The sequence below is a fragment of the Nerophis ophidion genome, linkage group LG17, assembly GCF_033978795.1.
Source record: "Nerophis ophidion isolate RoL-2023_Sa linkage group LG17, RoL_Noph_v1.0, whole genome shotgun sequence".
NCBI classification, from domain to species: domain Eukaryota; kingdom Metazoa; phylum Chordata; class Actinopteri; order Syngnathiformes; family Syngnathidae; genus Nerophis; species Nerophis ophidion.
In genome coordinates, this window is record NC_084627.1 from 23,074,024 (window position 1) to 23,085,967 (window position 11,944).

At 40.2% G+C, this 11,944-nt stretch overlaps 1 protein-coding gene across 2 annotated transcripts in view; it reads left to right on the forward strand.

The window, feature by feature from the left end:
• The window catches only part of csgalnact1a (chondroitin sulfate N-acetylgalactosaminyltransferase 1a), a 106,259-nt gene that overhangs the window by 81,256 nt on the left and 13,059 nt on the right, over positions 1 to 11,944 (forward strand). For both annotated transcript variants that reach the window (XM_061876597.1, XM_061876596.1), the window contains 2 exons: positions 10,922 to 11,100; positions 11,171 to 11,265. In XM_061876597.1, the coding sequence (XP_061732581.1) occupies positions 10,922 to 11,100; positions 11,171 to 11,265 (274 nt within the window). The remainder of the gene's footprint in view (positions 1 to 10,921; positions 11,101 to 11,170; positions 11,266 to 11,944) is intronic.

Below are 11,944 nucleotides of genomic sequence, written 5' to 3' on the forward strand. Positions count from 1 at the left end.
AAATAAATTAAAAAGTGTCACAGTGGCTTACACTTGCATCGCATCTCATAAGCTTGACAACACCTGTGTCCAATATTGTCACAAAGATAAAATAAGTCGTATTTTTGGTGCGTTTAATAGTTAAAACTAATTTATCTTATTGCAATCAGTTGATAAAACATTGTCCTTTACAATTATAAAAGCTTTTTTTTATAAAAATCTACTACTCTGCTAGCATGTCAGCACACTGGGGTAGATCCTGCTGAAATCCTATGTATTGAATGAATACAGACTCGTCTTGAATCGGAAAAATATCGTTTTTTAAAACGAGAATCGAATCGAATCGCAAAAATCGATATATTATCGAATCGTGACCCTAATAATCGATATTGAATCGAATCATGGGACACTCAAAGATTCACAGCCCTACTAGATATTCATTAAAAAACAAGGCAGAAGTTTTATTGAACAAGTGGATGGATGGATATTTTATATGTTTGGCAACTGTAACATTACACACAGTTTGAACAGTAACACTGTGTTTGAAAAAAGGAAAATAGTGGGGGTTGGCCCCCTGGCCGTTCATCTCGCTTGCCTCTTGCATGGGCTGAGGGGGATTTGGGGACTGTGTCTGGGCTCCTTGTTCCTGCAACTTACAGCACACACACCTAAGGGGAAGCGTGACGGTGGGTTGAGGATGCCTCTCTGGGGTTCCAGTAATCCTGAGTTGTCACCAGCTTGTCCATCGTTTGGCGTTTGGGGGCCCGGTTGCTTGTGAGGAGCCTTGTCTTTGTCTGCGTGGGGTGCGGTTTCTGGCTGGCCGGGGGGCTGGTTGTTTCCTGCTTCTCCTGTGCCTTGTCCTCTGTCGGACGCGTGTGTTTACGGACTGTGGCTGGCCTACCCGGCGGCATGGTGGGCTCGATTCTGGGGGTCCTGTCGCTGGCCGGCCTGCCTACGTGGCACCGGTGGTTCCTTGACCCTGGGTACCGCACCTGCTGTTTTGGGTTGGGCTTTCTGGGCAGTTGGGGTCATATATTGGCTCCCGCACATACTGGGAGACAAATATATTGTAGATGCAATGTACGATTATTCATACATGCATTCATACAGTACGTGCAAACCCCGTTTCAATATGAGTTGGGAAATTGTGTTGGATGTAAATATAAACGGAATACAATGATTTGCAAATCCTTTTCAAACCATATTCAATTGAATGCATTACAAAGACAAGATATTTGATGTTCAAACTCATAAACTTTTTTTTTTTGCAAATAAAAATTAACTTGGAATTCCATGGCTGCAAAACATACCAAAGTAGTTGGGAAAGGGCATGTTCACCGCTGTGTTACATCACCTTTTCTTTTAACAACACTCAATAAACGTTTGGGAACCAAGGAAACTAATTGTTGAAGCTTTGAAAGTGGAATTCTTTCCCATTCTTGTTTTATGTAGAGCTTCAGTCGTTCAACAGTCCGGGGTCTCCGCTGTCGTATTTTACGCTTCATAATGCGCCATACATTTTGATGGGAGACAGGTCTGGACTGCAGGCGGGCCAGGAAAGTACCCGAACACTTTTACTACGAAGCCACGCAGTTGTAACACCTGGCTTGTCATTGTCTTGCTGAAATAAGCAGGGGCGTCCATGATAACGTTGCTTGGATTACAACATTTGTTGCTCCAAAACCTGTATGTACCATTCAGCATTAATGGTGCCTGCACAGATGTGTAGGTTAGCCATGCCTTGGGCACCAATACACCCCAATACCATCACAGATGCTGGCTTTTGAACTTAGCGCCTATAATAATCCGAATGGTTATTTTCCTCTTTGTTCTGGAGGACAACACGTCCTCCGTTTACAAATATAATTTGAAATGTGAACTCGTCAGACTACAGAACACTTTTCCACTTTGCATCAGTCCATCTCAGATGAGCTCTGGCCCAGCGAAGCCGGCGGCGTTTGTGTGTGTTGTTGATAAATGGGCTTGGCTTTGCATAGTAGAGTGTTAACTTGCACTTACAAATGTAGCGACCAACTGTAGTTACTGACAGTGGTTTATGAAGTGTTCCTGAGGCCATGTGGTGATAACCTTTACACACTAATGTCGATTTTTGACGCAGTACCGCCTGAGGGATCAAAGGTCCGTAATATCATCGCTTACGTGCAGTGATTTCTCCAGATTCTCTGAACCTTTTGATGATTTTACGGACCGTAGATGGTAAAATCCTTAAATTCCTTGCAATAGCTCGTTGAGAAATGTTGTTTCTAAAACTGTTCGACAATTTGCTTACAAAGTGGTGACCCTCGCCTCATCCTTGTTTGGGAATTACTTAGCATTTCATGGAAGCTGCTTTTATACCCAATCATGGCACCCAACTGTTCCCAATTATCCCGCACACCTGTGGGATGTTCCATATAAGTGTTTGATGAGCATTCCTCAACTTTATCTGTATTTATTGTCACCTTTCCCAACTTCTTTGTCGCTTGTTGCTGGCATCAAATTCTAAAGTTAATGATTATTTGCAAAAAAAATTAAATGTTTATCAGTTTGAACATCAAATATATTGTCTTTGTAGCATATTCAACTGAATATGGGTTGAAAAGGATTTGCAAATCATTGTATCCCGTTTATATTTACTGTACATCCAACACAATTTCCCAACTCATATGGAAACGGGGTTTGTATATTCATTCATACATATGCGTACACATAGGTACATACACACACACTGTACATACATCCACATGCACATTCACTGTATAAACATACATACTGTACATGCACATATACATACATACACTCATGCATATAATAAATCACGTTTCATCAAACATATAACATTGTCGTCATCGTCCCCCCTGGGTGAAACAGAGCTTAACCTATTTTTACCATAACAATCTATAAGGTTAATATAATCCGCTCCTGCTTTCTTTTGTAATTCAAGTATTTACATGTATGTATTGTTGCATTTGAAGCAATTGTAATGTTGATAATAGAGGTAATTATTATTAAGGTTTTTTTTATCAATAGTGTTATTTCTATTTGTATTTTTATTGCTCCATTTGTAAAGGAATAATGTTCATTGTCATTTCTGTGTTATTACTACCCAGCAGGCACAAGACATTGATACAACGTTGACTATATATATACATGTTTTTTTATAGATTGACTTCTAAACGACGTTGCAAAATAGTTGTACTTGTAAATTGATACAACGTTGCTGTCCAACGTTGGCTCCATGTTGTTGGTTGGAAAATTAACAAATTTTAAATAGTCAAACCAACGTCATAACCTGAACAATACATGTTGTCAAAAAACATGTTGTTTCACATTGTATTTGTGTTGCAGAAAATTGTTTAAACATTGTTAAAAAGCATGTTGTATCGACGTTAGGTTTGAGTTGCTCAACGTCAGGATCTAATTCAACAAGCTCTCAAGGTTGTTTTGATATCTTGTGCCTGCTGGGTATCTACTTCAGTAACTGGGTCTTTGCTATAATTTTTCGTATCATATTTGTACGTGTATTTGCTGATGTTGTTCTGTTTTTGTTGTTTTAGTTCTTGTTGTTGTCTCTCTGTCTTATCACCCTCTTGTCCCCACAATTTCCCCCTGTCTTTATTTTGTTTTGTTTTTCCTATCCCCTTTTGCTCCGGTCTGGCTGTGCCGAACATTAAATACATCCATTAATAATGTTAAATACTAATAAGGCAACAAGAGAAGTATCCACACATCTCTTTTGTAACGCAATTCTGTACATCAATAATATGATTTCCCGGAGTAGCTGGACCGGACAAAAAAATTATAAAATAAAAAAATATAGGAAAATAAAACACTGTACTTTAATAAAGTTAATCAAGATTGCCCAATCGCTAGATGGAGCCCACGTACCACTAGTGGTATACATACCACAGTTTGAGAACCACTGATCCAGTGTATGCCATAGTGTTCTGTGGCTTGCCGAGTTTCTGCAAGACCTGTGATTCTTTTTACTCCCTGGTACCAAACAAAGGGACCTCCTGCTTACACATTGCTTATCTTCTCTGCATCCTGGGTTCACGCCAGCAGGTGGCATCGTCATATGTATAGGCCTTTTTTTTAAATGACATTTTACCTGTTTAAAATGTTTAAAGGAGTCATATCTTCTTTGCCTATGTTAAGTATGTGGAAAATTGGTTCAACACAGTAAGATTTGGGGGATTTTTTTTGGTGTGGAATAGATAGACTATAATGCATTACAAAAAACTACAGTAATTGTATGAATGAATGTAATAATGTACAGCATGTACCTTGGAGAGTGGGCTTTTACAGAATCGCCATCAAGCTGTTTTGTAGTTAATCACAGCTTATCCATTTTTATTGGAAAAATGGTCGCCGTTTAAAAATAATTCTAACGTCATGGCTGGCGTCATGGCCTCATTCTGCTTCAATAAGTTACAGACTAGCAGTGCTACTCTCAATCTGCTTTGCCAAATGCTTGTTTTGTTTGTGATGATATATAAAAAACACTGAAACGTAAAAAAAAACTCCAGTTTTCCAAAATGCGCTAGCTTAAAGACAATTTACATTGGCTGTGCCATAGACATGCTACTGATTAGCATTTGTGATTTTGGGGATATCTACAAAACCAAATTTGGCAATGGAAACTACAACTAAGATGTGTGTTACAATCACACATTTGGTGTGTAATAAGTACAATACTTACAGTACACACACTTTGTAAGGCTCAACAAAAGAGAAGACTGGCACATTCAGCTTAAGGGCAAAGACTACTTTCTGGCTAAGGCAACACCCTGTAGTCGATACACTACAGCCATCTAACTTCTTGCAATTGCAACTGCATGCAAAATCTATCCGATAAAACACCTTTGGGATAAATTAGAACGGCGACTGAGAGCCAGGCCTTCTCAACCAACATCAGTGTGTGACCTTACCAATGCGCTTTTGAAAGAATGGTGGAAAATTCCTATAAACACACTCCGCAACCTTGTGGACAGCCTTCCCAGAAGAGTTGAAGCTGTAATAGTTGCAAAAGGAGGACCGACATCATAGTGAACCCTATTGGATAGGAATGGGATGGCACTTCATGTTCATATGTGGGTCAAGGCAGGTGGACAAATACTTTTGGCAACATAGTGTAGGTATTGTTGAGTGTCAGTAGCAATTTCCACGTACAGGGAATTGATACTGTATCAGTGGAAATGTTAAAAGCACCCACCCCCCTCTACAACAAACAAATTTAGGGATATTTGGAGACTCTGAAATGGAAGAGACTATGGCTTTTCTCAACGAGCACTGGGTGCTGCTAGGGGCTAAAAGCACTCACATGCGGCGGCACCGTCTTGTGACATAAAAAAAATAAATACAAATAAAAAAAGACATAGAGAAGCAATAGAAGAAAGTTTGTTTGTAGTTCCAAACATGTTAGTTTTGCTTTTGTTGCTTTTTGAGTCCTACCAAATATAAAAATTTGATGATTATTTCATTCAGTGGCCTAGTAGTTAGAGTGTCCACCCTGAGATCGGTAGGTTGGGAGTTCAAACCCCGGCGGAGTCATACCAAAGACTATAAAAAAAAATGGGACCCATAGCCTCCCTGCTTGGCACTCAGCATCAAGGGTTGGAATTGGGGGTTAAATCACCATGAATGATTCCCGGGCGCGGCGCCGCTGCTGCTCACTGCTCTCCTCACTTCCCAGGGGGTGATCAAGAGGATGGGTCAAATGCAGAGGACAAATTTCACCACACCTAGTGTGTGTGTGACAATCATTGGTACTTTAACTTTAAAGTAAAGATTTGCTAGGTTGACATTGTCCTTGTCCCTTGGTTTGCATGGCAGTGTGACTTTTTCTGCCAACAAAGACATAACACAAGCCAAACATGAGCCTCTAAATCACTATGACTGTTCCTGTGCGTGAAGGTCAAATAAAAAGCCTCTTGAGTTGACATTGTTCAAGACAAACTGGGCTGTTGTGCTGTGTCTCCACTATCTGGGGACAGTTTGGTGCTGGCAGTGGGTTCGTCCCTCTTGGGATTCTGTAACAAGACCTTGTTTGTATTTGAGTGGTAGACGGGCATGAAGGCTTGTCTTAGCGCTCACATTTTAGATCACAAAGGAACTTGTTGAAGATAAAATCCCTGTCTTTTTTCTTGAGAGCTCCACGAGGTGGAACATGTTTCCACTGGTCACATGTTTTCTAAGTATTGAACAAGGGTGGGTGGCCGAATAGACGCTACAACCAAAGCCTACGTAAGCTCAGCCATTAGTCACCAACCACATCAATTATTACGCCTCACGGTGAAATCACAGCTGTCGCAGCTGTTTACGCATTCTTCAACAACTTCATCTTCAGTGCCACACCAAATTACAGCATGTCTGCTAAAGCCAGCTATGGAAACTAGTGAGGGGCAAAATACATTGTACAGTTGAAAAAAATTTAATTATCGTAAAAAGTCAATTTATTTCAGCAATTCAACTTCAAATGTGAGCATAATATGTGCTATAAACTCATTCAATGCAAAGTTAAAGTGAAAGTACCACTGAGAGTCACACACACACTAGGTGTGGTGAAATTAACCTCTGAGTTTGACCCTTCTCCTTGCTCCACCCCCTGGGAGGTGAGGGGAGCAGTGAGTAGCAGCGGTGGCCATGCTCGGGAATCATTTTGGTGATTTAACCCCCAATTCCAACCCTCGATGTTGAGTGCCAGCAATGGGATCCATTTTTATACTCTTAGGTATGACTCAGCCAGGGTTTGAACTGACGACCTACCGATCTCAGGGCAGACACTTTAAACACTTCAAATATGTCAACCCTTTATTTATTATAATTTTGATGCTCACGCCTTACAGTTTTTGAAAAACCCCAAAATGTTCTGAGATTTTCCAGTTTTTCATTAGCTGTAAGCCATACTCATCACATTTATAAAAAAAAATATATATATATTATATATATATATATATATATATATATGTATATATATATATATAAAATTCACATTTAAATCAAGAGACAGCTGGAAGTATCTCCAGTTGCCTATTATTGTCAGGACTGTGACTTGGATTGATTTTGCTTCTTCTATGCAGATAGGATTTGGGACGAGTCAGGCGTGGATGTGAAAATTTATTTACACACTAAATACAAAAAAAAGGCAAAACAAAGGGCGCCCACAAGGAGGTATAATACTAGACTAGAAAATACAAACGGGAAACAAAAACACTTGCTCGATGGCATGAATTAACTATAAACAAAAACAGCACAATGGCATGGCTATAAACAACTGAAACAAAACACTTACTGTGACCAAAAACAAGTGGCATAAAAAGCAACGAGCGTGGCAGATGATCGAGGGCATGGAGCATGAGCAGCATAGGTCGGTCGGCAAGTACAGCAGACTGCAAAGTTCCCAGGCCGATGAACAGAAAACAAATGATTTAAATAGTGACTACAATGATGAGAAACAGGTGCGGGACTGAGGGCAGGGGCGTGACAAGGTGGAAACTAATGAGTAGCCATGGTGACAAAGAAAACAAGGAAGTGCAAACGCAAGAGCTGAATGTCCAAAAAACTAAACATAACATGATCAAACATAAGACCTGCTTCACAGGCATGACAATTATGACCCTATCATATATTAGTTTCACCTCTGATTGATAGAATAAGCAAACCTTTGCAAAATATTCTCATTGTTTGAGTCTCGCCTGTGTAAGATTACCACTTATTTTCAAGAAGCTCTGTTTTGCTTGGGGAGAAGTCGATTGGCGCCACCTGTATGAATTGCTTGACAATGAGTAGACTTTTTCAGACTCTTTTTCAGTTCCAATCGATTTAACTAAGTAATCATTTGATCAATAAGGATTTGGTGTGCAAGAAATCGGTATGTAACCATCAGGGTTTGTTTGTCTGTAGTCTGCATAGTATTTAGTTACATATATAGAAATATTTTCATAATCTTTTGAGCTAACTCTCAGGAAATGTTTGAAATGGGTTAAGGAGCAAGTGATTACATTTTGGGCAAGATCCGGACAATATGTTATCTATAAAAAATATGTCTAATATGTTATCTATAAAAAATGGATGGATGGATGGATGGATGTATCTATTATCTAAGAGAGTGGATGACTGACAAAAGGGTTCGCTCCATTTCTGTCATTCCGCTATAAACAGCTCAATAGGCTCCTGTCAGGATTGCCTGTCACTTTTTTATTATTGTGAATGAAATGAAGGGTCTGGCGGAGGTCTGCCCTCTGCTTTTGTTTATGTTTTGAAGAAGTTGAGTCAGAATGGCGTGCACTACACTACTCCACTCTCCTTTTTTATCTGCTAGGATGTCACACTATTTAGGTTTGCCATCTCATCTTACGAAATACAACCCAGATCAGGGTTTAGCATTCACCGCAATAAAGTCCAAATATTACATGAAAAAGATACCGCAATAAAGTCTGAAATTAACAATAGTAAGGGGAGAATAAAGTAACAATTGCACGTGTGTTGTAATATAGATGCCATTTTAAAAACATACAGCAATACTACAAGAAATAATGTATCAATACATCCATTCATCTTCTACCGCTTGTCCCTTTTGGTCGCTGGAGCCTGTCTCAGCTGCATTCGGGCGGAAGGCGGGGTACACCCTGGACTAGTCGCCACCTCATCGTAGTAATATATCAATACATTTGTATAAAATAACAAGTTATATGTAAATACAAAGGAACATTTTATGAGGTCGTACTAAAGCAACATTTTTATTTAATTCACATTAACTTACTTTATTTTCTTTTACAAAAAAAATCTTAAAACTACTACTGTAAAGTTGCAGATAAAAAAAAAAGTTGCAGATAACGATCAAAAGTTGTAGTATTAGCAGAAAAATATTCACAGTTTTACGAGAAAAGCTGGTAAATCCGCCAGAATATACGTAATAATACAATGTAGTTTTACTTTCACAGGAAAATGTCATTTGTAAATATTTTTGGGGAGGGGGGAAAGCTGGTATTTAAAAATGACTAATTGTAAAAATTGAAAATACTTTAAAATTAGGTAGAGGTTAAAGTCAATACAGTCCAGATTTTACTAGAGAGAGAAAAAGAATAGAATACTAGAAGCAACTTGTAATTGCAAGAGCGGGGAAATACTTCACAAAAAAAAACATACCACTACTGCTAAACTGAACAGCAATATAAACGTAACACTTTAGTTTTTGCTGGCCTTTTTCATGAAGTGAACTCAAAGATCTAAAATGTTTACTATATACACAGAAGACCTATTCCTCTCAAATATTGCTCACAAATCTATCTAAATCTGTGTTAGTGAGCTCTTACTCACAGGTGTGGTATATCAGATGCTGATTGAACAGCATGATTACTGCACAGGTGTGCCTCAGGCCACCCATAATAGAAGGCAACTCTGAAATGTGTAGTTTTTTCACACAGCACAATGTTGCAAGTTTTGAGGGAGTGTGTAGTTGGCATGCTGACTGCAGCAATGTCTACCAGAGCAGTTGCCCGTGAATGGAATGGTGATTTCTCTACCATAAACCATCTCCAAAAGTGTTACAGAGAATTTGGCAGTACATCCAACCGGCCTCACAATCACAGACCAAATGTAACCCCACCAGCCCAGGACCTCTACATCAAGCAGGTGTACCTCCATGATAGTCTAAGACCAGCCTCCAGGACAGCTGCTGCAACAATTGATTTGCATGACCAAATAATTTCTGCACAAACTGTGGGAAGCCGTCTCAGGGAAGCTCATCTGCATGCCCGTCGGGGTCTCAACCTGACTGCGGTTCTTCGTTGTTACCACGTTGAGTGGTTAAATGCTTACATTTGATGGCATCTGGCACGTTGTAGAGGTGTTTTTTTTACCGATGAATCACTGCGGTTTGCTGATGTCAACGTTGTGAATCGGGTGGTCCATGGTGGGGTATGGTTATGGTAGGGGCAGGCGTATGTTATGGACAACGAACGCAAGTATATTGTACGGCCCCATTTTGCAAATGGTGGTCACATCAGATACTGACTGCTTTTCTCACGCCCCCCAGACCCAACCAGATCCCCAATAAAGCAAAACAGAGTGGCCTTTTATTGTGGGCAGCCTAAAGCACACATGTGCATTAATCATGCTGTTTATTGAGCGTCTTCATATGCCACACCTGTGAGGTGGTATGGATTATCTTGCCAAAGACGAAGTGCTCACTAACACAAATTTAGACAGATTTGTGAACAATATTTAAGAGGAATATGTATTTTGTGTATATGGTAAAAGTTTTAGATCTTTGAGTTCAAGTCATGAAAAATGGCAGCAAAGACAAAAGTGTTGCGTTTGTATTTTGTTCAGTATACAAAGTCGCAATTCAATGATTAAAAGTTATAGAATAATAAAGTCATGTTTTAGGAGAAAAAAGATGACAATTTTACAAAAATAAATATAATGATTCAATAAAATTGTACATTTACAAGAATATTTCATATGTAATTGTAAAGGAAATATAGAAAAAAGAGTCATAGGTAATTTTCATACAGTATTTTTTGCATTATTTGATCATATTAAAGATATAGTACTACATGCAGTATGTGTATAATGGAAAGAGTGAATACGTTTGGTAAGAAAAGTACTTTGTTGATGCATATCATTTCCAGACATTAGCGGGCCACATAAAATGATGTGGCGGGCCAGATATGGCCCCCGGGCCTTGATATTGATAATTGTGCTGTAAACTGTTTGTAACAACCTAAAGCTGAAGATGTTGTCTGTTTTCTCTTTCAATATATTTAACTGCTTAACAGAGAAGGAAAGTTTGACATCCTTGGGGCTTTAAAGTTTAAGCCTAAACTGCACGGCTGCCATGATAATAATCAAGCATGCAAACACCAAGCATGTGTTTTGGACATTGAAGCTGATGCTTCTATCAGAACTTCTCTAATCCACCCACTCGTCTCTGCAGGGAGGCCAACTTCAAAAACTACACCCTACTGCAGCTGGACGAGGAGTTTTCCAGAGGCCGGGGTCTGAACGTCGGGGCACAAGCATGGAAGGGCGGCAATGTGTTGCTCTTCTTCTGCGACGTGGACGTCTACTTCACCGCCGACTTCCTGACTTCCTGCAGGCTCAACGCTCAGTCCGGTCAGGACGCTGTCACGCTAACTCATGTTCAACTTTGTATTTTACCCATGCTTTTCTTCCAACAACTCAGGTAAAAAGGTGTTCTACCCGGTCTTGTTCAGCCAGTATAACCCCAAACTGATCTACGGCAGCCCGGAGCACATCCCACCAGTGGAGCAACAGCTGGTAAAAGACAATGATCTCACTAGTCTACTGTACAGAGCCCAAAACCAGTGAAGTTGGCACGTTGTGTAATTCGTAAATAACTATATTTTACAACTCATATTCAATTGAATAGACTGCAAACACAAGATTGTGACAGGTCTCCAGCCGTCATTGTGTGGGTTGCAAGGACCGCGTTGTAGCAGGTTGGACCCTCGGTTAATATTTTAATAAACATGCTTTGGTCCCAGTCGGTCGCGCCAATTTCTAGCGCAACCTCTTTTCCTGCTCGTCTCGGTGCGCCTTTCGGTGGCCGGTAACTGCGTCTCCCTCTCAAGCTCATCCTTCTGGTCGCTCTCGTCGTCTTTCGTTGTTGCAGTTTCTCCTCCGTCTTCTGCCACGATCGCTCCTCCTTCTCCCCTTTTAAACTGCAGGAGAAGATGCAGGGATTGAGAGGCTGGTGTGTGGTTTACGCACCTGACTCTGATTGCTGCAGCGTCGCTCCAAGCGCACCCCGCCTCTCCGCTCCGCCGCACACTACGCCCCCTGGCCGCTGTCTTGAGTAGGACCGCCGTTTGTCCTAATCCGCTGTCGGCTTGTCGGCGCCATCTCTCCACAAAGATATTTAATGTTCGAACTGAGAAAATGAATTTTTTTTTTGCAAGTAATCATTGACTTAGAATTTAATGGCAGCATCACATTG